Below are 27,579 nucleotides of genomic sequence, written 5' to 3'. Positions count from 1 at the left end.
GAAAAAATTTTACTCAAGCTCTGTAATAAGTTACTAAAATATCAAAGAAAGAAATCTAGCATACTATTGCCTTCCTCTATCATTCTTTTTACCTCTTCTTAAATTCCATAGCACCTCTCTAAATCTATAGCACAATGATAGCAAATGTAAATAATAATTATTTTGACTCACTATTAGAAAGTCTTAGTTGTTTTGCATAGTTTTAGTGGTGTAGACATTTTATTATATTATACTAGAGGCCCGGTGCATGAAATTCGTGCACGGGGGGGGGGGGGGGGGTGTTGTCCCTCAGCCCAGCCTGCATCCTCTCCAATCTGGGACCCCTCGAAGGATGTCCGACTGCCCGTTTAGGCCCGATCCTACTGGGATCGGGCCTAAACAGGCAGTCGGACATCCCTCTCACAATCCAGGACTGCTGGCTCCCAAATGCTCACCTGACTGCCTTCCTGATTGCCCCTAACTGCTTCTGCCTACCAGCCTGATCACCCCCTAATCACTCCCCTGCCAGCCTGATTGATGCCTAACTACCCTCCCCTGCAGGCCTGGTCACCCCTAACTGCCCTCCCCTGCAGGTCTGGTCCCCCCCAACTGCTCTCCCCTGCAGGCCTGGGTCCCCTGCAACTTGCCCTTCCCTGCAGGCCCAGTCACCCCCAACTTCCCTCCTCTGCTGGCCTGGTCACCCCTAACTTCCCTCCCCTGAAGGCTTGATCACCCCCAACTGCCCTCCCTTGCAGGCCTGGTCCCTCCCAACTGCCTTCCCCTGCTGGCCTGATCACTCACAACTGCCTTCCCCTGCTGGCCTGATCCCTCCCAACTGCCCTGCCCTGCTGGCCATCTTGTGGTGGCCGTCTTGTGTCCACATGGGGGCAGCCATCTTTGATCACATGGAGGCAGCCATCTTGTGTGTTGGAGTGATGGCCAATTTGCATATTACTCTTTTATTAGATAGGATAGAGGCCTGGTGCACAGGTGGGGGCCAGCTGGTTTGCCCTGAAGGGTGTCCCGGATCAGGGTGGGGGTTCCCTTGGAGCATGGGGCAGCCTGAGCGAGGGGCCTGTGGTGGTTTGCAGGCTGGCCACGCCCCCCAGTGACCCAGCGGAGGCCCTGGTATCTGGGATTTATTTATCTTCTATAATTGAAACTTTGTAGCCTTCAGCGGAGGCCAGGGCAGGCCAGGAACTTGGCTTCCTCCATCGCCTGGGAAACCGAAGCCTCCTGTTTGCTCCGTGGCCACAGCCATTTTTGTTGGGATTTATTTATCTTATATAATTGAAATATGTAGCCTTCATCAGAGGCCTGGGCTGGCCAGGGTGTGCAGGAAGCTTGGCTTCCTCCATCACTGGGGAAACCCAAGCCTCCTGCTTGCTCCATGGCCGCAGCCATCTTGGTTGGGTTAATTTGCATACTCACCCCTGATTGGCTGGTGGGTGTGGCGGAGGTATGGTCAATTTGCATATTACTCTTTTATTATATAGGATTTGCCAAATCAGTTATTAATTTATGATGTATATACAATAATCTTCAATTAAACAAAATATTTTATTTACCAAATGTTTTATTCTCCTATCTAACCAAGAACATAGGTATATTGTAATATATACGCTTTTTTAAAAAATATATATTTTTTATTTTTTACAGAAAGGAAGGGAAAGGACTAGAGTTAGAAACATCGATGAGAGAGAAACATCGATCAGCTGCCTCCTGCACACCCCCTACTGGGGATGTGCCCAAAACCAAGGTACATGCCCTTGACCAGAATCGAACCAGGGACCTTTCAGTCCACAGGCCGATGCTCTATCCACTGAGCCAAACTGGTTAGGGCAATATATATATACTTTTATACACTACTTTAAGTTTTCAAGAAAAAAATTATCTATGCCAAATTTCAGCATTTAAAGTATAAAAATATCCTATATAATAAAAGCTTAATATGCAAATCAACCAAACAGTGGAAGGGCCAGTAGGCAGGGGGCAGGGCCAGTGAGCAGGGGGCACCAGGCCAGCCAAGGCATGTGCCAGTGGGCAGAGGGAGGGGACGGCGATTGCAGGGGGAAGGGGAACAGCGGTGACCAGTGGCAGCAGACGGGCGATCGGGGCGGGGTGGGCAGGGCTGGCCACTTGCCGGCCAGTGTCATCCCCTGATCAGCCAGCCCGGTCACCTCCCGCAGAGGGAGGCCAGACTGCAGCTTAGGCCTGCTCCCCCTGAGGGCTCCCAGACTGTGAGAGGGCGCAAGTCAGGCTAAGGGACCCCCCCCCCACCAAGTGCACAAATTTTCTTGCACCAGACCTCTAGTTAATACATAAAATCTACCATATGAGCAAAAGTGATACATATTATTGTAAATATTTTAATGATAGTAATAATGATTAAAAACTGAGGTCTTTGGGCTTTAAATGCTCATTCTAAATGAAAGAATTAAAATCTACACTCTAGCCCAGCCAGTGTTGCTCAGTAGTGAGTTTTGCCCCATGAAACAGGAGGTCAAGGCTCCATTCCCAGTCAGGGCACATGCCCATGTTGCAGGCTCAATCCCTAGTAGGAGGCTTGTAGGAGGCAGCCAATCAATGAGACTCTCTCATCATTGATGTTTCTATTCCTCTCTCCTTCTCCCTTCCTCTCTGAAATAAAAAAATAAATCTGCCATCTAAATTTCTGAAGATTGTGGTTTCAGTCAGGAAATAAAAGAGCCTCTGAATTACAATCATTAATTTATCAGGAAGAAAGAGTTGGTTGTAATCAGTAAAATGTTACATTTGGATGTCTACTAAAGGCATATCAGAATGAAGGGAAATGCCTTAACTAATCAGCTGAATTTGGCCAGAATATATAAATTTAAATCAGAGACTATAAACTAAAAATAAATTCTAGGTGCCTAAGCAAAATCTTTAAAAAGGATCCCTCTTTCATTCACTTCCCTAAACTACTATATTCCTCTTCATCTTGAATTCTAAACGAATACCGTTTTTTTCATGGAGCCAATGCATTCAAGAGATGTCTTTCCTACTAATTACACCTCTTGTCAAGCCATATATGGTGGGTTGAGACCTAGGAATGATTTTGAAAATAGTTTTCTCAGTAGATATGTTTTGAATAAGTGAGAACAAATCTGATCTGACTCTATAGACATTTTTTAACTTAGAGAGAAAATTTTGAGAAACCAAAATTCAATTATCTACACTAAAAAAAAGTCAACTTATCTCAATCTCCCAACAAGAAGTAAAAAAAAAGAGAATTCAAGGAAGTAACAAAAAAACTAGCTTTTGAGATCTTTCAAGCTATTGCATTTTTTAATATTCCAACTTGTAAGAAGTGAATATACCACTTTGCATATATATATTTTTACTGGCTGAAAATTGAAAACAATATAGTGAGTATGTCTCTATGGTTGTATTCACATTACATAGGCGTCCTATCTAATAAAGAAGGAATATGCAAATTGACAGTCACACCATCACAAAGATGGTGGCGTCCATAGCAGAGGCTAGGTTTCTGTAACACAAGATGGCTGCACCCACAGCAGAGGCCAAGTTCCCGTAACAAGCCTTAACGAGCAATCAGCAGGGACCTGAGGCTGCGTGGCGCTGGGCCGGGGTAGGGAACCTCAGGCCACGCCCCCTGCCCCAGCGCAGAGCAAGAGGACTTCTCAGCCATGCCCCCCACACTGGCGCCGGGCCGGGGAACCTAAGGGTGTGCTGGGGGACCTGAGGCTGCACCCTCTGCCTGGCTTGCGCCTGGGGACCTGAGGCTGCACCCCTCGCCCAGCAGGGCTTGACGGGGGACCTGAGGCGGCACCCCCCACCATGCAGGGCTTGATGGGGGCCCTGAGGTTGCACCCATCGCCCAGCACCAGGCCAGGGGACCTGAGGCTGTGCCCCCTGCCTGGTGGGGCTTGATAAGGGTGGGGCCGGCTGGGTCTGGATCTTGCCCAATGGCGGTGGGGCCAGCTGGGTCTGGGTCTCATGTGATTTTGAGGCACTGCGGGTGGGCGGGGACTTGACTCTGGGTCCTGCGGCACACCCCAAACTCTGACAGGAGGAAGATTTTCATCTCTGACACTTCTATTATAGAGAAAGGACAAATAGCAATATTAAAATATTTCCTCTAATTAATCCCCTTTTAATGTGCATGAATTTCGTGCACCAGGCCACTACTCTATTGATAAAACATTGAAAGCATGGGGCCTCTGGTTAAGAACCTTCCAAAAACAAAAAAACAACTACCTGCATAATAGATTTAGGTTATACTATTAGGGTCAAAAGATGCAAATACAGATTGTTGTTAGAATACTAGTATTATAAGAAAGAAAAGATCAAATAAAACAGCAAAATCCTAGATTAAGCTTTAAAGAATATTTATGGACAGTTATAGCATCTATGAGCTTAACCAATGAGCAAAACTTGCAACATCCTGAATAATGAATCACTACCCCCTAAAACACAGAGGGTGAGCTTCTCATATGACTCTCTAAAACTTGTGGTTTGAGATTCATATGCATATATTTGTATTTTCTTATGTTGTTTCAACCACACAGTCCATAGTTCCTTGTTCATAGAAAGGACACAGACTAAATACTGAATAACCATGCTTTTTAGCAGAAAGGGGCATGACACTCTAAAGTTAGTTCTGTTAGAGAATTTATAGGGTCTAAAGAGAATAATGGGTTAGGACCCATACTCTTAGAATATTGCAGAGAATATATTTTTTTAATCAAAGCCTACAAGATAGGATTAGTGCCTGAGGGGAGGAAAAACTCTTTCTCAGATACCTACTATCCATGATGCCTAGCTATAAGTACAAGTTAGAAATATCCTAAAGCAATGAAAGTTTTAAAAACAAATGGTATTATTCAATTTTGCCCATTTAAACTCAAGCAGGCCAGACCCTGAAGGCTGATGAAATAGGTCAAATTCAAAATATAATGACTCCAATGATTTAATTATTTCATTACTTAGAGAGTCAAGGACCATTAGCATTAACAGAGAGAGGGGGAACTAGCACTTGTATTACAATATTTGATCAAGCTTTTTCAAACACCAAAGCTCGTTGTCTAAAAGATGATCATGGAGTCTGTCAAAATTGTTTCATTTTGTATCTTGGCTTTAAATAAATGGTGGAGCTAGCTAAATGAACTGGCTTATATTAAAAATGTTTGAGTCATTTTGGTCCACTGGCATAAAATAATAAAAGCACCAACGAGTTAATACCACTATTACCACCAACAATTTAAAAGCTAAATTGTCAGCAATGTAATTTCTGAATTATAATGAAAACTACAATAATAGCTCATAAAAATGAGCTATTATAGGGATATGATCGTGTAAAAAAGGTAGTTTTCCAAAAATAATACTTGAGCCCCAGTTATGTACAGAAGCATAGGAAGGCTCTGTTTTGTTCTCTTTATGCTCCTTTCTTCCCTCCCTACCTCACCTTGTCCCTTTCCATGCCTTTTATATTTCTGGATCCTGGAAGATGGTAGAGATTTTTTTTTAAAAAGGAGGTCCTGTTTATAATTCTCACTTAAATATTAAACGTGCTCTGTCATGGCAGGTGTCCAAAAATTGAATCTCACAAGACACATCTGTGGATTCCTAGAGTCCTTCAGCAGGGCCCAATGGCCTACACATTTCCTGCAATGCACAAGGAACTCTTCAACTGACCTGCTGTAATCAGCACCACCCCCTCTGGGCTTTGCCCCAGCAGGCAGCCACTTAGAGAAGGTCCACTCCACTTGGCTTGCAGGAATTACAATGGAAGTGCAACTTGAGGAACTGCTGACCCCTTCCTCCTTGCTCTTCTGTCAAGAGCAGCTACTTAGCTTCCTACCCTTCCCCATGGGAGAAGTGAAGACCTGTGATTATCTCACTTTGCTCCAAATTATGTGAGGCCACAAGTCAAGTTCTCTCTAGAAAATGCTCATCCTCTGTTTGGGTAGAGGCATGGGAAAAACCTGCTAATGTCGGCAAATTTGCAAGCAACAGGCCAGAAACTGACTGCCAATCCACCATTTTCGCCATTTTGTAGATTACTCTAACTTTTATAAACAGTACTCTTGGACTTCCCAACCCTTAGGGTCTTGGGGGTAAAGGAAGCATCTCACTTCCCCTCCTGTAAACGATGAAAAAGAAACACCTCATTGTTTTCTACTCCTATAAATTCCCTTCAAAGTGCCTTAAATATCTCTTCTCCTAAACAGACCAGAGGCAGAGGACAGTAATTCCTGTGAGGCTGTGTCTAGCACATTTCTTGGAAGTGTGAAGGTACTTGTCACCCAATGTCCTAAGCTGTGAGGTCTCAAATTTTAAGACAGGACATCGCCCATTCCATATGTTGTAGATGTAAACTGACTTTTGAATAACACTGCTTTAATGAGAATTTGTCTTTCTGAATTGCCATCCAACTACCCCAAAAGGAGAAATCCAAAATAAAGGACTGCAGGCCCTCACCCTAAATGGATCTGTCCCTTCGGAATGAAACTGTCCTTTTATTGAGCTTTCCTATCATCAGTCCAGGTGGAAAGAACTTAAGGCAAAGGTAATTAAAAGGGTCGTGACAGCAAGAGCAGCACATTATCCTAACTATATCCTTCCTGGTGTAAATAAATCCATCTGCTTCTGTTGTCACACTGGCCAACTAATCTAGGTACCATATCACACTAGAATATAAAACCCTTATCATAGGGAAATGAGTCAGTATATTCTGAATTAGCGATAAATTAGGGCACTGCCAGTATATCTATTAGTTATTTAGAAAAGCTACAGTCCTCCTATTTGGAATAATTTAGGAAAATAAAATCCAACCATAGGTACTGTGCTAGTTTTGTTGTGTTTGGGTTGCTGTTTATTTTTATAATTCTAACTAAAGTTAATGATCTGGAGGTTAATTAATTCTAATTTTATTCATAAATATGCAGTTAAGTGGAAGTAGGGAAAAGCTAAACTCCAAAGTCAGAAAACAGATTCATTCTCTTGGGCCCAGGACTTGTTGAATGTGTAATTTCGAGCAAATCACTTAATCTCACTCAGCCTTGGTCTCCTAATTTATAAAATAGCAATGATAATAACATTACAAGGTTGTGATGCTTTGCAAAGGAACTGTAAGTCACTCTGAAAATATTGGCTTCCTCTTTCAATAGAAAAGCTTTTTTTCTGATAGTCACATAAATAGAATTTAACTGAGTGATTAGGAGTATCATCCTTGAAGTCAGACAGTCTCAGTAATCATTCAATGTCAATAACTATTTGCTGGATAAATAATCAAATATTTGCATAGCCTTATCCTCTGTCAGAATCCCTTGTCAAAGTATGCATCCTTTCAAAACCTCAATTTTCATGTATGTAAAATTCACAAATAAAAACCTACTTTAGTGATTCTCAATCACAGTACATAGTAGAAACCCTAGTGTCTGATTCAATAGGTATAAGTCAAGGCCTGGACAAATGCATTTAAGCTTCATAGATATTTGGACACTAACTCAATACTAACTAAAATCACTAACTTTTCTCTTAGGGCTATTTTGGGGATTAAATACATTCATGTATGAAGGTACTGAGCACGTGCTTAATTCATATAGTATATAGATTTTGACCTACTTTTTAAAAATTTATTTTATATATATTTATTTATAAAAATTATTTTATATAGCACATTGAAGGAAAAAATCAGTGAATTATTAAAGCAGCAGCTCTCAAACATAAGCATGATCAAATGGGGTTAGGGAAGCTTGTAAAAACACATTGCTGAGCCCTACTCCCAGTTTCTAAGTCAGTCAGAGCTGGAGCCAAGAATTTGTATTTCTAACAAGTGCCCAGATAATCCTGATGCTGGTCCAAGGATAACACTTTTAGAACCATTGCATAAGAGAAACAATCATATCTAAAAAATCATGTACATATAAATAAAAGTAAACAATGGGCAGAAAATACAGTATCGGCATTAGTGAAAATGTAAGCAAAGTTGATTTTTGTTTGATGATTTGAAATATCCTACCTAATAAAATGGTAATATGTAAATTACCATCACTCCACTACGCCCACGATTGGGCCAGTGGGAGGCGCAGGGGGTGGGACTCAGGGTGGCCGGGGTAGTCGATTGGGCCAGCAGGACGCTGAGCTCGCATCGCCAGTGGAGGTGCGAGCTCAGCGTCTGCGCCATGGCTGTGCTGCGGCACAGAAGGGGCCTCTGGGGCAGCGAGCTCACGTCCCGCCGCGAACCATCTAAAGCGTGGGAGCTGGGTGCCTGTCTGCTCCGGCACCAGGCCTTTCAGAAGCCTCCGCCGAGCCAGAGGCTTCCGAAAGGCCTGGTGCACCAGTGGACAGGCACCCAGCTCCCCCGCGATCAAAAGCGAAAGCGTGGGAGCTGGGTGCCTGTCCGCTCCGGCACCAGGCCTTTCGGAAGCCTCCGCTGCACCAGAGGCTTCCAAAAGGCCTGCTGCACCAGCAGACAGGCACTCAGCTCCCCCGCGATCAAAAGCGAAAGCGTGTAGGGGACCCTACACGTGCATGATACAATCATGCACTGGGCCTCTAGTAGTCTTATATTGTTACTATGTTCTCAATGAAGCTTTAACTGACACCTTTCCCTAGAGTGAAATTTTTAAAATTTTATTTTTCAATTAACAGTTCACATTCAATATTATTTTGTACTAGAGGCCCTCGGCGTGGCCTGTGAAGATAGGGCCGAAACCGGCAGTCCAATGCCGCCTGCCGTTCCTGCCTGCTTCTGACTCATCCTGGCCCTGCTGCACCTGCCATGGACTTGCGCCCAGTCAGTCCCGATCAGGAGAGGCTCACACCGCCACTGCGGTGCTCACCAGCTGTGAGCCCTGTGTCTGGCACCTGTCAGTCAGCTGAGCAGCGCTCCTGCTGTGAGAGTGCACTGACCACCAGGGGGCAGCTCCTGCCTTGACCATCTGCCCCCTGGTGGTCACTGCACATCACAGCGACCAGTTGACTGGTCATTCAATTGTTCAGTTGCTTAGGCTTTTATATATATAGACTAGAGGTTCAGTGCATGAAATTCGTGCACTCGTGGGGGTCCCTCAGCCCATCCTGTGCCCTCTTGCAGTCCAGGAGCCCTCGGGGGATGTCTGACTACTGGCTTAGGCCTGCTTCCCAAGGGAGCGGGCCTAAGCCAGCAGTCGGACATCCTTAGCGCTGCTGCAGAGGCGGGAAAGGTTCCTGCCACCGCTGCTGCACTCGCCAGCCGTGAGCCCAGCTCAGGGCTTCTGGCTGAGCAGCACTCCCCCTGTGGGAGTGCACTGACCACCAGGGGGCAGCTCCTGCATTGAGCATCTTCCCCCTGGTGGTCAGTGTGTGTCATAGCAACTGGTTGTTCCACCATTTGGTCAATTTGCATATTAGCCTTTTATTATATAGGACTAGTGGCCCGATGCATGAAATTTGTGCACGGGGAGTGGGGGTGTCCCTCAGCCCAGCCTGCACCCTCTCCAATCTGGGACCCCTCGGGGGATGTCTGACTGCAGTCGAACATCCCTCTCACAATCCGGGACTGTTGGCTTCTAACCGCTCGCCTGCCTGCCTGCCTGATCGCCCCCTAACTGCTTTCCTGCCGGCCTGATTGACGCCTAACCGCTCCCCTGCTGGCCCAATCACCCACAACTGCCCTCCCCTGCTGGCCTGATCTCCCACAACTTCCCTCCCCTGCCATGACCCGCCTCCTCCACGCAAGGCAGTGGAGATGCTGGGACTGGCCTCCTCCATGCCGCGCAGAGCTGCAGGACCCCCAGGCCTCACTGCGTGGAGCAGCCACCCAGCCCCGCCTCCATTGTGCGTGTGGCCATCTTGTGGCTGCCATCTTGTGACGACGCTGTGCGCAAGGGCGCGAGGACTACCTAGGCTTTTATTAGTATAGATTAGTCTTATTCCTTATACTGGACTTGTAATGTGTCATTGAACTTAACAGCTTTGTATGGAATGAACTGGTAAAACATGACTTCCTCCCTTTAGTAGAAAGCCAGCTCCTTCTAGGTAGAGATCAGGTCATACTTAGTATGTACCCCCAGAACCTAGCACAGTACCTGCAGACATTTAACAAAATGCTTAATGGATGAAAATGTGTAATGAAACTCAATTTGGAATAGAGTAAACTTTATGATTTTTTGTTGTTGTTAATCCTCACCAGGTGATAATTTTTCATTGCCTTTTGGAGAGAGTAGAAGGGAGGAGGAGAGAGAGAAACTTTGATGTGAAAGAGAGACATTGATTGGTTGCCTCCGGTAGGGCATGCACCCTGACCAGGGCCAGGGATCAAGCTGCAACTGAGGTATGTGCCCTTGGCCAGAATCAAACCCAGGACCCTTCAGTCCACAGGCTGATACTCTATCCACTGAGCAAAACTGGCTATGGCATAAACTTTATGATTTTTTTAAAAAAATTAAGTCTCACAGTAATTCCATGGGAAAATTTCTCTTTCATTAGAGCATCAGATCACACAAAGAGGGAGGTATACCCACTGAGCCTTTTTTAAAAAAGAAGATATTTATCCATTTATTTCTTCAATAAATAATTGTGGAGCATTAAGTGTGATAAGACACTGTGCTAGTAGCCATCAAGGCTAAACCTGTGAATAAGGTATGAAATGTAGGGTCCATTAGGGAAGAAAGACAAGTATACATGCAATTAAAATACAGTTTGATAAATGCTATAACAAGTGAAAACTCACAGAGGTTTGGGAACATGGAAGTATTGACAAAGAGGGATGTCAAAATTTTAATATATGAATAAGAAAAGTTAAACCAGCTTTCTTCTACTATTAACCCTAAGGTTAGAGGAACTGCATAGATAAGGTGTCCCAAAAAATGTATACATACACTTTGAATAATTAGAAAGGCACTGTTTATTAAAATACATTTCACTTTCAAAAATTAACTATCAGCTGTTACAGTGTGTATACACTTTTGGGGATCCCCTGTACATGTAAGCACAAACCACACTCATACACACATGTACACAAATACACACACACACAAATACTCATTAGACTTATATTTTCAGAAAAAAAACTAGAAAATTCAGTTAATTGTGCTAGATATGTTAAAGCAATGCAATCGAATCAAACTACTAAAATTAAAATTATGAAAAATATTTTGAAATATATATGCTTGATTCACTCAATAATATAATCATATAGTATCTATGTTATGTCCAGAAATATACTAGACATTTTGGATTAAGGATAAATAAAACACAATCAGGACACTCAAGGAGCTCATAGCCTAGAAATGGGTATCCATGAAGGGACCCAGAAAAGTGGTTAGCAAATAGGCTCATGGAAAAAGCCAGGCACTGTGAGGTAGTAAGCAGCCCCTTGCTGCAATCCCATAAAAATCAGATCCAATTCTGGGCACATGACAGCCTATGCAGAGCCAGTTTGATTCAGGAAAATTAATCCAAGATGCAAAAATTTGGAAGCAGCCCTAGAAAAGAGTAGAAAGTGTGTAGATGGTGAGCTGTTCTCTCATTCACCAAGCAGACTGCTGGCTGATTCCAAGAAAAAGTTTTAGCATACCTAAAGGAATAAAAAAGACTACATGTTTACTCAGAAAATCCTTCAAAAAGAGCCCTCCCAGAGATCAACCAAAGGACTTGTGTGCATGCATATGAGCCTAACCAATGGTTAAGTTCAACAGGGGGTTGGGGCATCCGTGGGGAGGGGTGTGGGATGGGAATGGGGGGATGAGGACAAATATGTGACACCTTAATCAATAAAGAAATTAAATTTAAAAAAAAAAGAGCCCTCCCATAAAGTTACTCCAGAACACCACCTCACCACCTTCCCACCCCAGTAGTGGTCTTGATGATGACTGAGCCATGGTCTGACAATGGCAGTTTTCAAGATTCTTCAGCCTCCAAACCTAGTTTTCAGAAAATATGATGTAGCATAAAACCTCCTAAGTAGGACCAGTTGAAGGAAAGAAAGTCTAGACTCATTAAAATTCTAAATATTCAAAAGATATTCCAGTCCTTTAATATAAACAATTGGCTAAAAATATTGTCCATTAAAATTCATGTTACTTCTAAGTAATATACTTTTTTACCATTTAATGCTGCCAAAAACTTGAAAATGGTTTATTTCCAAAATAGGTTACATACCTCTCTTGACCCAAATACGTATAAACTCACATATAATCTGTTAATTTTCTTACTTTTCATCATACCTAAGGCATTAATTCAGAATTAGGTAGTGAGAAATTACAGTTTGCTAAAACATAAGGCTTCTTGATCTTCGAGTTTGGCATGTGAAGCAAATATCCTTCTTTCGTTTTGTGTTCTTTCTATAGATTGCTAAATGAAGTGTATGTGTGGGAAGTGTAGTAATTGTTCAGTACAGAGTTTCCATTAAGTTTTACAAAGAATACAGTACATTTTAGACGGGATCAGATGCGTTCAGGGTGGTATGGGAGTAGACACAAAGCACACATTTTAATATAAGACTTCCTTAGTGGTTGAGAAGGATGAGGGGGAAAGTGGATTGCAAAGCTATTCTTTAGAACTTCAAGTCTACCTTCTATCTCATATAGCTAAAACATCCCTGAACACATTTATTTATGACCAAATAATTTTTTAAACAACATAATGGTCCTTCTTTAGTCAGAGATATTCTTCCAGTAGAGTGAAGGTGTTAACTCAGCAGGATGAATGTCATCACCCTGGGAAAAGAATGCAATGACATTCTTGTGCAGCCGAACAAAAGGATAAATAAGAGGTGAAAAGTGAATTTAAAAAAAAGAGCTTAATTCAAAATGGAAAATACTGTTAACATTGGAATTTGTTAAGTATGAATGTCCATCAGTAGCTTTTACAGTTTTATTTACATTTCATGACTTTTGATGTTTTTAATCTAAATACTTATAAAATGTATATAAACATAAGCTAACTTTAAAATGACTTGAATTTTTATAAGGCACACGTGAAGTGATAATAAGCTTTTAATAAAATATTAATGTCAATTTCAAAATCTCACTTTTGTCTCTGAATTTGAACACTGAAACACAATCCAATGGATTACAAAATTTACATAAAGAACCTGTTCACATTTTTTTAAATGCGTAAATTTTAAGCAGCTTCTTATAAAATGATTTAAATTTTTTGATCCTACAGGAACATTTTCACTCAACAAGTGCTCAGAACTAGTCCTGCTTTGAAGTCTTAATGACCAAAAGGAGCCATGAAAAGATGGCTGAGAGACCACAGCTCCTTTCACATTAAAGACTATAGAGCCAGAGCTTAACAAGTCATCCTGCTTTTGATTCTTTCTTTCACAAAATTGAAAAGACAGGTGCAGAATAGAAATCAGCAACGTGAAATTGTAGTTCCTCAATTGAACTAGTTTTGTGGGGTTTTTTAAACCTTGACTTCAATGTTCCTCTAATATCTTGAACCCTAGTGGGAAACTACCCAAGTTTATAAAAATAGTAATATATAATGTAAACCTAAAGAAGAAGGATGAAGAGGGACAAAGAGAAATCAAGGCGGGGGAGAAACATCTTTATTTTTAACCCTAATTATTTGTTTAAAAACTGTGCCTCATCGAAACATGGAACAATGGGATAGGTAAAACAGGCTCTTTTGGATTCCTTTCTCAGAAGTAGCTTCCTAGCTTCTCTCTGGAAGAATGGAAAATGATGGGGCTAGTTCAATAGAACCACCTCAGTTGTGACAATCAAAAATGTCTCCAGACACTGAAAAATTGCCTCTAAGTCCCTACCCTACACTAAATATTTTTAAAGTTTTTCTTTAGTTCCTTCTAAACTTGCCAGCTGAGACAATGGACTGCTATAGCCAGCAACATAGTGACTGGCAAACTATATTCTCTTGGCAATTTTCTCATATTTTATCAAATATTTTGTCAGAAAGTCCATTTATACACTTTTAATACTAGGTTTAATTTTTTTAAGATAATACATTTAAAGAAATAAAGATAAAAATATGTTTATTATCACTCAATGACATAAGACCATTCTACACTTGTTCTTCCTTGCTTCTCATGAAACTGTCATAAAAAGCAACCAAAATTTAAAATAGTGAAAGAGATTAAAGACCACCTGAAAAAAACAAATTGTAACAAACATCAAGGAACAAAACCTGCCATTTCTTCCATGTTAAAAAAATTTTTTTTTCTTGACTACTCCTCCCACTCCAGGCCACAGCACCATTTTTTTGCTCCCTTTGCAACAAACCTCTCAAAAGAATTGACAATGTTATCTCTAATTATTCTCCTCCCATTATCTCTTAATCTATTGCATTCATACCATCACTGTAACCACTACACTTAAACTGCCCTTGTCCAGGTCTCCAGTGATCACATTAATAAACCCTGTTGTCCTTTCTCAGCCCTCATCTTACTTTGCTATCAGCAGCATTTGGTACAGTTGATTCTTCTCTCTTCCCTGATATACTTTCTCTGTTGGCTCCAGGGCCCAAGAGTCTCTTGATTTCCCCTTTACTTACCATTGCTCTTTCTCAATCTTCTTTATGGGTTTCCTTGTCTTTTCTCCTTCCTCTTACTAATGCAATAAGTAACCCTGGGCTCAGATCATTTATCTCAGACTGCACTCACTTCCCAGGGAGTCGTCCAGTCTAAGATCTTAAATACTATGTGCCAATGACAACCAGATTCACATCATCAGCCCAGGCCTCTCTTCCAGACTCCAGAGTAATATCCAACTTCCTACTGTCATCTCCACTTGAATATCAAATAAATATTTCAGATGGGTCCAAAAGTGAACTCCCAATTCTTCCCCTATACTTGCCCCATCCACAACTTTTCAAATGCAGTTGATGGCAACTCCATCCTATTAGTTGCTCAGGCCAAAAAAACTGGAGTCATACATGACTCCTATATTTCTCTCACACTCCAAATCCTGTTAGTTCAAGAAACTGTACTAGCTCCACCTTCAAAATATCTTCAGTACCCTTCCATTTCTCATGTCCTCCACTGCTACCACCCCAACAGATGTGACCACCATCTCTGAACTGAACTACTGCAGAAGACTCCTTTGTTGGTCTTCCAGTTTCTTTCCTTGCTCTTATAGGATACAAGAGGCCCGGTGAACAAAATTTGTGCGGGGGGGGGGGGGGTATCCCTCGGCCCAGCCTGCACCCTCTCCAATCTGGGACCCCTTGAGGGATGTCCAAATGCCCAGCAGGATCGGGCTTAAACAGGCAGTCAGACATCCCTCTCACAATCCAGGACTCCTTGCTGGCCCAATTACCCCTAACTGCCCTCCCCTGCCAGCCTGGTTGCCCCTAACTGTCCTCCCCTGCAGACCTGGTCACCCCTAACTGCCCTCCTCTGCCGGCCCGGTCACCCCACCCCTAACTGCCCTCCCTTGCCAGCCTGGTCACCCCTAACTGCCCTCCCCTGCAGGCCTGGTCACCCCCAACAGCGTTCCCCTGCAGGCCTGGTCCCCCCCAACTGCCCTCCCCTGTAGGCCTAGTTCCCCCCAACTGCCCTCCCCTGCAGGCCTGGCCACCCCCCCAACTGTCCTCCCCTGCAGGCCTGGTCGCCCCCAACTGCTCTCCCCTGCTGGCCAGCTTGTGGCGGCCATCTTGTGTCCACATGGGGGTGGCCATCTTTGACCACATGGGGGCGGCTATCTTGTGTGTTAGAGTGATGGTCAATTTGCATATTATTCTTTTATTAGATAGGACTAGAGGACTGTTGCACGAAGATTCATGCAATAGGCCTTCCTTCCCCTGGCTGCCGGCACCAGTTTTCCTCCGGCACCCCGGATCCAGGTCTCAGCGGAGCCAAGCCTTCAGCCTTCAGTGGAGCCAGGCCTTCAGCCTTCAGGCTTGGCTCTGGCCGCAGTGGAGCCTTCAGTCTTCAGTCTTCAATCTTCACTTCCTCCATCGCCGGGGGCAATTCAAGCCTCCTGCTTCTCTCCAGCTCATGGCTGCCCCCATTTTTGTTGGGATTTATTTATCTTCTATGATTGAAACTTTGTAGCCTTGAGTGGAGTCCACGGCCGGCCAGGGTGTGCGGGAAGTTTGGCTTCCTCCATTGCTGGGGAAACCCAAGCCTCCTGCTCGCTCCGTGGCCGCAGCCATCTTGATTGGGTTAATTTGCATACTCGCTCCTGATTGGCTGGTGGGTGTGGCTTGTGGGTGTAGCAGAGGTACGGTCAATTTGCATATTACTCTTTTATTAGATAGGGTTCTCAACACAGTAGCCGTAGCAATTCTTTTAATATGTAAGTCAGATTATATTACTCCTCTGTTCAAAACTTGTAGTGCTTCTTATTTCACTCAGGATTAGAACCAAAGTCCTTAAAATTAATTAAAAGTTCTGACCTGATCTGCCCTTTCCTCATCATTCTGACCCTCTTTCCTATTTCAGTTCTCCTTACTAATTTCACTCAGCCTCCTTTCTGTTCAACAAACATGCCAGATATACTCTCACCTTAGGGTCTTTGCACTGGTTTTTCCCTTTTTCTGGAAACTTCTGCCCCTTCTGTGGATAAATACATCACCTCCTTCAATATTATCTTTTCAATTAGGTCTACAGTATCCAACCTATTAACACTTAATAGTTTAATATTAAGTATTAATAGCCAGCACTCTCTCCCTCATCCTATCACCAGTGCTTTAAATTCCTCTTACTATGCTCTATTTTTTTTCTCTTTTTTTCACAGTACTCTTCAATTTTTAATATCAACAATTTATTTATTATATTTATTATTCATTGTCTATCTTTCCTATCTAGAATGTAAACTTCACAAAGGTTCCATTTTGCTCTCTGAAGTATCCCAAGTACTGCTACACTTAGGATAGTGCCTAGCACAGGGTACGTCTTCAATTAGTAGTTGTCAAGTGAATAAAATAATAAATGAATAAAGTGGACTAATCCCACCCTAAAGCAGAAGGGATGACAGCCTTCACCATTTTTTCTTTTCTTTCTCACTCTCCTGGTTATACATTAGAGGACCAATTGGGCTGGGAGGTGGAAGGGATTCTTTCATAGGGAAGGGCAGATAATATAGCAGGAGAGGTTTTTACTGGAAGATTTTAGGTGTCTAGGGACGTCTTATATTTTCAGTTTGGGGGACTGTGAAGTTTTGGGCTGTTGGGGGATTTTAGAACTTTTAAATTTTCCTTATCACTCTGATTTTTATTTTGGTGGGGCTTTTAGCTGACAGGTACCTTCTAAACTAAGTGAACCAAAGGGACTAGGGGTGAACACTAAAAAAACAGAGGAGGAGGAGGAGGAGGAAACAAGCTGCTAAAAAGCAGTCAAGGAAACCAGAAAAGAAAGCTTCAGGTTGTCAGCCCAACTCACTAAAGTAAGGAACAAGATTAGGATTCAAGGCCAATGCTGAGAATAGTGATGAAGATTAGCATTAATTAGTGAATTACAGTGTTCCTTTCACTCTCAGGAGTTGATGGGATACAGAGGAAACCCTAGAGTAAATGTATAAATAAGTAATAAATGTATAAATATAGTGAAAGGCTATTTTAAGTATGTGTATGTGTATATATATATATATATATATATATATATATATATATATATATATATATTCTTGCACATATACATCATCTTCTGTAATATTTACACAGAGAGGGCCCCTATCTCCCAAGATAGAGGAGCAAAAATAATGAATCACAGATGTATTCATTATTGAATGCTTGCAACAAATTATCCCAAAATTTAGCGGCTTAAAGATAATAGTAAGCAGTTAGCCTCTCCCGTAGTTTCTGTGATACAGGAATCCAGGTGCAGCTTGGTTGGGCAGATCTGGGTCAGGATTTCTCAGAAGATTCAGTCAGATGTTAGCTGAGGCTACAGACATATGAAGGCTTAACCAGGCTGGAGGGCCAGTCTCCAAGGAAGATCACTCACATGGCTAGCAAGTTAGTCTGGCTGTTGGCAGAAGGCCTCGGTTCCTTCCCACACGAGACTCTCCATGGGAATGCCTGGGCGTTTTCACAACATGGCAGCTGGTTTTCCCCAAAGCAAGCGGTATAAGAGAGCAAAGGATACACAACAGCAAAGCGGAAGCCACAATGCCTCCAGGTATAATGCAACCTTCTACTGGCCACCCAGGTCAGCCCAGATCCAGTGCTGGAGGGGTGTGAATCCCAGTAGGTGAAGAACTTGGAGGCTGTCTGCGCTGCTGGCTACCACAACAGTCAAATGGCTTGCCACATGAATAACAAAATAATCTCAAGCCACGTCAGCATTGACCCATCTTTTCCTGCTTATACCACTTCAAAAAGTGAGAACATTTGTTCACCTTGCCTTGCCTTCCCATCTCTAGAGAGCCCTAAAACCTCTGTGCAATATCGCCTTAGCATCTGTGAGCAGTTAGCCTACTTTTTGTTAGCAAGGTATTTCTAATTTTAAAAGTGGATCACAAACAATAAAGTTGTGACACTTCTGAGGCAATTATAAGAAGATATATCATCCTTTTGATTCAGTAGGGGAAAAAGTCTAACTTTATTGTGTAAACTTGGTACATCTGGAGGAAAGTGAACAGATATTAAAAGACTGGATGTACACAAAGGAACAAGAGTCACAGGGCCTTGGTTTTGCCTTTATCCACAGTCCATAATTTACTTTTAGTCCTCAAGAAAGCACCTAATGTTTTTATATCCCAATTTTCTCACATATAAAATACAGATATTACCACACTTACATGTATAAACAGTGAAGTTTGAATATAAATTGGGAACTGAGATCTATTATATATATATATATATATATATATATATATATATATATATATATAATCTCGACTTAAATTTACATATAAAAAAATCAAGATATATATCTTGACTTATAGATATATCTTGCCTTAAAGTATGTATATTATAAAATCAAGATATACAGGGTGGGGCAAAAGTAGATTTACAGTTGTGAAACACAAGAGTTTATTCTTGTAATATTATTTATTAATTATTGTATTATTTTCCATATGAACAACTGTAAACCTACCTTTGCCCCAGCATATATATATGTGTGTATGTGTGTGTGTGTGTGTGTGTGTGTGTGTGTGTATATATATATATATATATATATATATATATATATATATATATCCTGACATATAGAATATGTATCTACTAATACTAAATTTAACCAAATTCCTTATAGACACATACTATTCATATTTAGCAGCATCACTCACCTCTTACTATATCAGTCTTCCAAATAACTCTAGAAACATTGAGCTATCCATCCAACTCTAACATACTATGAAAAAAAGCTGATGTCATAAACACATTGTGTTACAGTATCACTAAGGGCCAGATCCATTCTTAGTTACATAATTCCTGAGGTACCACCAGCCTTGCTAGCCTCAAAAGAGAGACTTGAAGTACAAAGAAAGGAAGGGGGGCAACTGAGCAAAGCTCTCCCTGAAGTACAAAAAAATTTTTGTATATTTATTTGTTTCCTTTTTATTTATTTACTAGAGGCCTGATGCACAAAGTTCATGCACAGGTAGGGTCCCTAGGCCTGGCCAGTGATCAGGGCCGATTGGGGCCTTCTGGCTGCCTGCCGGAGCCTTCCTTCGTTCTGGGCCGCCCCATAGTGGTCAGCGCATGTCATAGTGAGCGATCGAACTCCCGGTCAGTCAAACTCCTGAGGGGACAATTTGCATATTAGCCTTCTATTATATAAGATTTTTCTAATTTTTTATTATTGAAACTATTACAGATGTCCCCTTTGTTTTGTTTTTCCTATTGACCCCTTCCACCCTGTACCTGCCCCTCCCAGACCTTACCCACACTACTGTCTGTGTACATGGGCTATGCATATCCTATATAATAAAAGGCTAATATGCAAATAGACTGATAGGCAGGTGGTGGCTGCGGTGGGATGGTGGAGCAGGTGAGCGGGGGGCGCCAGACTAAGGAGGGGCGCCAGTCGCTGTCATTGGGGTGAGCCTCTGGTGGTTACTGAAAATTCTTTGCTTCTGCGTGCTACAGTCCCGCCCGGCGCTCACACCTGCTAGCCAGCGCCAGCCCTGCTTGCACCCGCTGCCAGCGCCGGAGCCACCACTCGCACCACTGCCAGTATCAGCCCCGCTTGCACCCACAGCCCACGCCAGAGCTGCCGCTCACAGCCGCTGCTGGTGCCCAGCGCCAGTCCCAATCGCTCAGCGTCATCAGCAGGTGCGAGCAGTTGGCTACCGGCCCTGATTGCCCCTGAGGGCTTCTCCACCTCCCCCTGCTCCTGAGGGGCAATTGGGGCAGCAGCCACCGCTCACACCCACTGATGGCGCCGGCCCCGCTTGCACCTGCTGCTGGCACCTACCCCAATCGCTCCACGCCGTCAGCGGATGGGAGGGGAGCTGGCACCTTCAGCACATGGGAGTGGCGGCGGCGGGAGCGGGGCTGCCAGCAGACAAGGGACCAGGAGCCACGGCAGGAGGGGCTGGGCAGGGACCTGGAGGATGGGCCGAGACCCGCCCTTGTGCCTACTGCAGCCTCTCGGCCCACAGTTCCTTTCAAGGTGCACAAACTTGTGCACTTGTACCCTAGTGTGCATATAAGTTCCCCAGTTAATTACTCTTTCCCCCCCACCACCACTCTCCCACTCCCTCTTTCCCTCTGAAATTCCTCAGTCTGTTCCACGCTTTCATGTCTTTGGATTTATTTTGTTCATCACTTTCTTTTACTCATTAGATTCCACATATGAGTGAGATCATGTGATACTTATCTTTCTCTGGCTTATTTTGCTTAGTAAAATAAGATACTCTCCTATTTTTTATTTTATTGTTAATTGCTAACAAAGAAGCAGTTGGGAGGAGAAGACAGTGGAGAGATTTAAAATAATTATTATGTATATCGTCCCTAAATAATATGACACCTTCTAGTCACAAATGTTCAAAGGGCAGAAAATCATCCAACAGACCCCAATTCCCCCTACTCCCAACCATCAACATTTCTACAGTAAGATCAGAGACCCAAATGTATAATTTCTCTGCTAACTAGAAGTCAAGCAGCCACCCCCAACAAATAGCAGATTTTTTGTTGTTTTTTGTTTTAATCTTCACCCAAGGATATTTTTCCATTAATTTTCAGAGAGAGTGGAAGAGAGAGTGAAAGACAGAGAGAAATATCGACTTGAGAGAAACACATAGACTGGTTGCCTCCTGCACGTGCCCCCACCAGGGCCAGGGAGAAGCCTGCAACAGAGGTACCTGCCTTTGACCAGAATCGAACCCGGGACCCTTAGATCCATAGACCGATACTCTATCCACTGAGCCAAACCGGCTAGGGCAGATGGCCATTTTCATCATTAAATTACTGTCATGCTATTTTCATCTGTGAGGTTTGTAATCTATAAGAACAAGTTAATGATGATTAAGTAAAATCAAAGACATCTTTTAAAAGCCTGTATGTTTTCAAGGACTCATACCTCAATTGCAGGCTCAATCCCCACCCCTCGTCAGGGCATGTGTGGGAGGCAACCAATCAGTGTGAGTTGATGTGTCTCTCTCACATCATGTTTCTCTCTGTGTCCCTCCCCCTCCCTTCCACTCTCTCTAAAAATCAATGGGAAAATACCCTCAGGTGAGGATTAACAAAAATAAAATAAAATAAATGAAAGCCTGTATGTTTTTGTTATGCTTCACAAGTAAAAGATCAATCAAAACCATAAAGGTACCCTGGTTTGAACTCCCTTTGTCTTGGATTAGAGTGTTTCTCTCGGAACACTCTCACATCAGGCTTCTGCTGCTCTTGGCAAAATCATGAATTGGCTGATGTTGCCTTAGACGGAGGCTTTCCCACGTCCCCTTTCCCAACTCTTCCTCTTCCGCGGCTCCCTTTTCATTACCTAGGAACTCCTCGTGCTGCCTTCTGCATTCCGCCTTCTGCTCAGTGACATGCAGACTCTTCATAATCCTCCCTTCTAACACTACAACATGTTTTTCTTAAGATTTACTTGCTTGCTAGATGGGTGACTAACCTGTAAATCTTTACTAAAATGTTGAATTAGACTTCATTTTCTTTAACATTTTTTTAAACCAGATTCCTAGAGATGCTAGGAATAACCATAGCCCAAAATATTATAGGTATTTTGGTGAATATAACAGGTGAGTATATACTTGAGTATAGTTGGACCTTTTAGAAAAATGAAGTCCATTGGGTAGCTCTCCTTGGCTTAGGGACTTGATATAGAAAAGCTGCTCTCCCTGAAATTACCCTCAAAGATAGGACTGTAACCCCAAACATCTATCGAGTATCTAATCAGCTTCCCACTGCACTTAAAATAAAACCTATTTTGTTTACGGTCCAAAAGATCTGGCCTCTCCCAACCTGGCTCTACCTCACATACTACAATTCTGCCAAATGGACCTTTCGCCTGCACTTGAACAGGACAAGCTGCAACCTCGTTCCTACCTTAAAGCCTGTAGTGCTAGGTTCTGCTTTTTGAAATACAAATTGTACTGCATCATTTGGTTCCCAGTTCAAATTTCACCTCTTCAGACCATCTAAAGTGAGCTCACAATCACTTTCTTGCAAAACATTTTATTTTATTCACGGTATTAATCTCTGTGTATTTTCTTGTTCATATATTTGTTTACCTGCTCTTCCTAGCCTCCCTCCTACTATACTCTTCACTGTCTGCTACATTCATCACTGCATTCTGTGTTTTGCACAGAAGCTGATACATATTCAGTGCTCAATAAATAAGTACTAAATGAATGCATAAATAGATGACCCAGGCATAACTTAACTTTTAAACTTAATTGAGTAAAAAGTCCTTGTAGTAATATTGGAAAAGTGGGGAGGGGAGTGTTAATATCATTATGACTAACATGTTTATAAGACTTTTATTGACCATGGACTACAGCATTCTTCATGAAAACATTATAAATATTGGCTTGATAAATATTCCCTTTGCCTTTTTGCAAAGCTGTCCTTTGATGAGGTTAACACAAATAAATGCTGGTCTCCTTTGAGAAATATGGCCAACTCACTGCATTCTTCTGTTGATGTTAATAAACTGCATTTCCCTTTGCCAGTTTCTAGCTGTTCTAGTCATGTAATCTCTATTGCTAAGACTTCAGAAGCCAATGAACAACTTGCCTGTCACATGTTCCAACGAATAATCTCTCTCCACATGCAGTGTAGCTAAGCAGAGAAGCAGATCTCAAAACAATGATAACCAACACAGCATGGAATGTATTGCTAAACCTATAGTTTATTATCCAGCAGAGTTCACCCCAGTATCCTGCCAAAAAAAAAAAAAAAGCCTAGAAATTTAGCATTTGGGTTTCTACCAGGCAGTCCCAGTTTAGTGGTTGTAGCTTAGAAGCAGATGTCTAAGAGCAGTTCGGCAAGCCTGCAGGCAGATGCTTTTGTAGAGCTCTCCTCTTAAGAGGCAAAATTGAGGCAAGTCAATGGATTACAGCTTCCTGAGTTTGCTTTTGTTAGCTATAAAATATCACAATTAATCCTGCTTTGCTAAATTGAAACCCCAAGGATTAAAAAAAGTATCATTCCTATTATACTAAGTGAAATAAGCCAGTCAATGAAAGAAAAATACCACACGATCTCACTCATTTATGGATAATAAAGAACATTATAAACTGATGAACAAAAAGATAGATACAGAGACAGTAAAGCAACAAACAGACTTTCAAATTACAGGGGGAAAGTTAGGGAGAGGTGGGGGAGATAAGAAATCAAACGAAGGACTTGTATGCATGCATATAAGCATAAACAATGGACGCAAAACTCTGGGGGGTGAGGGCATGTATGGGTGTGGGGTGGGGGAGGTAATGGTAAGATATGTACACATATAATACCTCAATAAAAATAAATAAATAAAAAATAATAAAATAATAAAATAATAAAAAAGTATCATTCCTTCTAAGAAAAGATTAAATAAAACTGGTGACAAAAAAAAGAAAGAAACTTAACATTAGTAAAGAGAGAGATAAACACAAGTCAATAAGAGCTCAATAACTATCTCTTTAAGAAAAACACATAGCATGAGTAAACATTATTTTTAAAGAAATGAATAAATTTTCTTGAGACTGAGACTGTCCTAGGAAAACTTGATCATTGATTCTTCAAAAGGAACAATGAACACTTAAATGACAGAACTCTGCTAACCACCATTCTTCAATTATTTCACTATCAAATTTAAGAAAATACACACAATCTTAGCATACAAAACACAAAAAAGTTCTTGGTGTTTTTTTTGGTGGGGGAGGAGAAGAGTATCTTTAAATCAAACCTCATTCTAGAGAGAGTTCACTTCTCATTAATTTGGTCTCATTCATATATTTTTGTGTTTCTATCAATATTAATTTCAAGGGTAAGATCGTCTCTAGCCAGCATGTACTGTAAAACTCATAACATTTTTTCTACTCTTCATGCACCATTTACAATCTGCAAGGTTTGGGGTGGGTATGAAATGCATTCCTGCCAATGGCTAGCCACATCAGCAGTGCTGAAAACCAATCCTCTGTTTCCTTCATGGTGCCATATGGTTCCATAAAAAGCGAGTGAACCAAAAGTGCAGCTAATGCACCTTGTCAATCTGGGTTCAGACTAATTCTTTCATATTATGGTAAGGAACTTGTTGATGACTGCATTCTCATTGTTTAGTCATCCACTGCTATAAACGTGTGCTAATTCATTAGGAGAGGGGAAAACCAGTTTGTTAAGGCCTCTTCCATTTTACAGGAGCTGTAATATTTTTAAAGAAATGCACTGCAATAAAATTATTACACATATATTATTGTCTCAAGCAGAACATCCCCGGTGTTTTGTAGTAACACGTTCCAAAAGATTAAGGTTCGTGGTTTTAAACCCTTTCCAATAAGTGATGTGAGCACTCCGGTGAAATTAAAAAGCAAGCTGCAGCACCAAGATAAACTTGTGTCCCCCTGGTGACCTCTAGAGTGGAGCTAAGCTCCCACAAGCAAGACTTGGGGGAGAAAAGCAAGAAGCATGCCTAAGCCAAGCATGCTGCTGTGAATCAAGCCGATATATTCAATAATACACCCTCCCATCTCCGAGTCCTGGTCCTGTTTCTATATAACCCCGCCGCGCAGTAAGTCTCCGCCTCCTGGGCCATTAGCCCCATTGGGTCAAACTCTAACTTCAAACGCCGCGGCTTCCTCCTCCCCACAAGGTTCGGGTGCAGATTCCCCCTGCACAGGCTTCCTCGCCGGGCAGGGCGCGGAGCTGCCTTCTCTCTCCGCAGTGCTGCGGACACCTCCCGGCCACTGCCGGTTCCCCAGCCAGAGCACGGGAGCACGCGGGAGCCGGGCAGCGGTAACCTCTGCCAGTCCGCGCTGCGGTGTCCACGGCCAGGGCCCCTGCTCCCTCACGCACACGCACACGCACACGCACGGTGCTTTGCGACGCCACCCAGGGGGCTCCCTCCCAAGTTCAGCCAGGGTCACGCCAAGATGCCTCAAGTCACCCCAGCAACAAGGTCTTTCTTGCCCTCCCAGACGTCGCTTCTCCCCCTGAACTTTCCAACTTTGAAAGCCCTGGTTCCGAAGGAGCAACAGGGGGGTTGCTCAGCTGGAGTCCCTGCCGCCTAGGCAGTCGGATACAGGGAAACAGCCTGCGATGACCGGCTGGCGGCAAGTCCCCTTGACCACGGAGGAAAAGGAGAGCCAGACAACTCCTATCTCCTCCTGAGAATGGAGGTTGGGAAAATGGATGCACAACTAGTTACCCTAGGGATGAAGAGGGGGGGGGGGGGGGAGGTTGGGAGGAGGGAATAGAATAAACCACAGAATAGAAGAAACCACAGAAAAACTCTCTCTCTCTCTCTCTCTCTCTCTCTCTCTCTCTCTCTCTCTCTCTCACACACACACACACACACACACACACACACACACACACGGCCTCATTCCTTTTCGGATGAGACTCTAGGAGCCCAGAGTCGCTTCTCTTCCCACTACCTTGACTACCCTGAGAGAGGAGGAGGGTGCAACAGATACCCAAGCTCATGGGGTCAAAAAGGGGTGGGGTGACAGAGAGTCTCCAGCTCTTCCCAGCTCACAAAGAGAGGACAAACTCCTGTCAGAGTGTCCCCAGAGCTACGGGGGTGCAGCAGTGCTGGGGCCCCCCACCTCTCAGAGAAGGCAAACTCTTCCCTGGCAGGCAGCCTTGCACTTGGTAGAGTCCGGATGTAAACAGGCAGGCCAGAGGGGGGGACCTCGGGCGGGAGGTGGGATGGGACGCAAGGTGGGAATAGAGCGGAACTCACCCTTGATGCTGGGGGGCTTTCTCCTCTGGGCCATCTTCTGCCCTCTCTCCTCCCCCAGACCCTACACGCGCTTCCCGCAGCTGCAGCCCAGCTCCTGGAAACGGTGCCGAGCCTTCCAAGCGGGCTCTCGCCGCCAAGGCTCTCAGCTCAGCGAGCTCTTTGTTGCTGTGATGGCATCTATGAGGCAGCAGCGGTGGCGGCCTGGCTGCGCGCTCGGCTCCGCTGGGCTCGGGCGGGTAGCTGGCGTCCCTAGGCTCTGGGCTGCGCTGCGCTTCCAGCCTCACGCTCACGCTGCTGTGGCCGCCGCGGCTGCGGCTGTTGACGCTGTTGTGCTGCTCCTGCTGCTGGAGGGGGCAGCGCAGGGTCCCCAGAGCGCCCGCCAGACCTGACCTCCTCCTTTCCCACACTTCCCTCCCCCACTCCTCCACCCCCGGGGTCCCGTCTGAGCCCCAGCTCCAATCCAACCAGCAACCAGCGATAGCACCAGTCACTGCTGCTGGGGAAGGCGACAGCGAGGAACCAGAAGGGAAGACGGACGAGGCCAACTGAAGGCTGGTGGAGAGAAGAGAAATTAAATCCTAGAGGCAGCCCACCACCAGACCCCTGGAAGGATGACCTAGTTCAGGCCCTAAACTTCTTTATAGTGAGGACGCAGGACAGTTCCCTTGGAGCTGTGGGGAAAGAGAACAGAAAGTTCACGCTCACATATGTTGGGGGGATTGGGAGAGGGATAGCTTCTTGGCTTCCTGCAGAAACTGTTCCACTGGCTGTATTCTTTCTCACTCAGGTTGGGGGTTTGGAAAGTTTTTGTTTTCCTGGAAGAGCTGTCCTCCTCTGGAGTGCTGATCAGAGAAGGAATTTCACCAATGTCCCAGAACTGCAAGGGCATGCAAAAGTTTAAGACACGTCTGAGAATGTAAAGGTGGTAACTCATGCATTAAAAGAATGGCAGAAGAAGTAGAGTGAAAAGGGGGTTCCAGTATGGGAGAAGGATGCAAAGTCTTTTTTTTCCTTAACAGAAGTTGAGGTTTCCCCAAAATTCACTACCTTAATTCCCAGTGATCTTACTAACACTTCTCCTTCCCCCTCTTACATTCCAAACCAATCTGGTTATCTAACTAAGTACCCAGGGATTCAATTCAGTATCATTAGCTAGAAGTTGCCCCAGCATCAATGTGGTGCAGCAGAAAAAGCACTGACTTCATACCCCTGCAACATCATAGCTCTGAAAATTTGCACAAGGTATTTAAGTCCTCTATTCTTCTGTTTTCTGGTCTGTAAAATATCATCTCAAAGATTTCTTCCAACTCTAATAAGTTTCCTAAGAATTTTTAGTCACAAAAATCATCACAAGTTTATGTTTG

General features: G+C 43.4%; 1 protein-coding gene across 1 annotated transcript in view; it reads right to left on the bottom strand.

Annotated features, from left to right (window-relative positions):
• SLC44A5 (solute carrier family 44 member 5) overlaps positions 1–26,349 on the bottom strand; it is a gene marked incomplete at its 3' end in the record, with an annotated part of 331,574 nt that extends 305,225 nt beyond the window's left edge. Inside the window, exon 1 of the mRNA XM_079776139.1 lies at positions 26,216–26,349. Within this exon, the coding sequence (XP_079632265.1) occupies positions 26,216–26,249 (34 nt within the window). The 5' untranslated portion in view covers positions 26,250–26,349. The remainder of the gene's footprint in view (positions 1–26,215) is intronic.
• Between the last annotated feature and the right edge of the window lie 1,230 nt (positions 26,350–27,579).

This window comes from Cnephaeus nilssonii (assembly GCF_951640355.1).
Source record: "Cnephaeus nilssonii genome assembly, chromosome: 7".
Lineage (NCBI taxonomy): Eukaryota > Metazoa > Chordata > Mammalia > Chiroptera > Vespertilionidae > Cnephaeus > Cnephaeus nilssonii.
The sequence above is the reverse complement of the archived record's forward strand: the minus strand, read 5'-3'. Positions and strand labels throughout refer to the sequence as shown.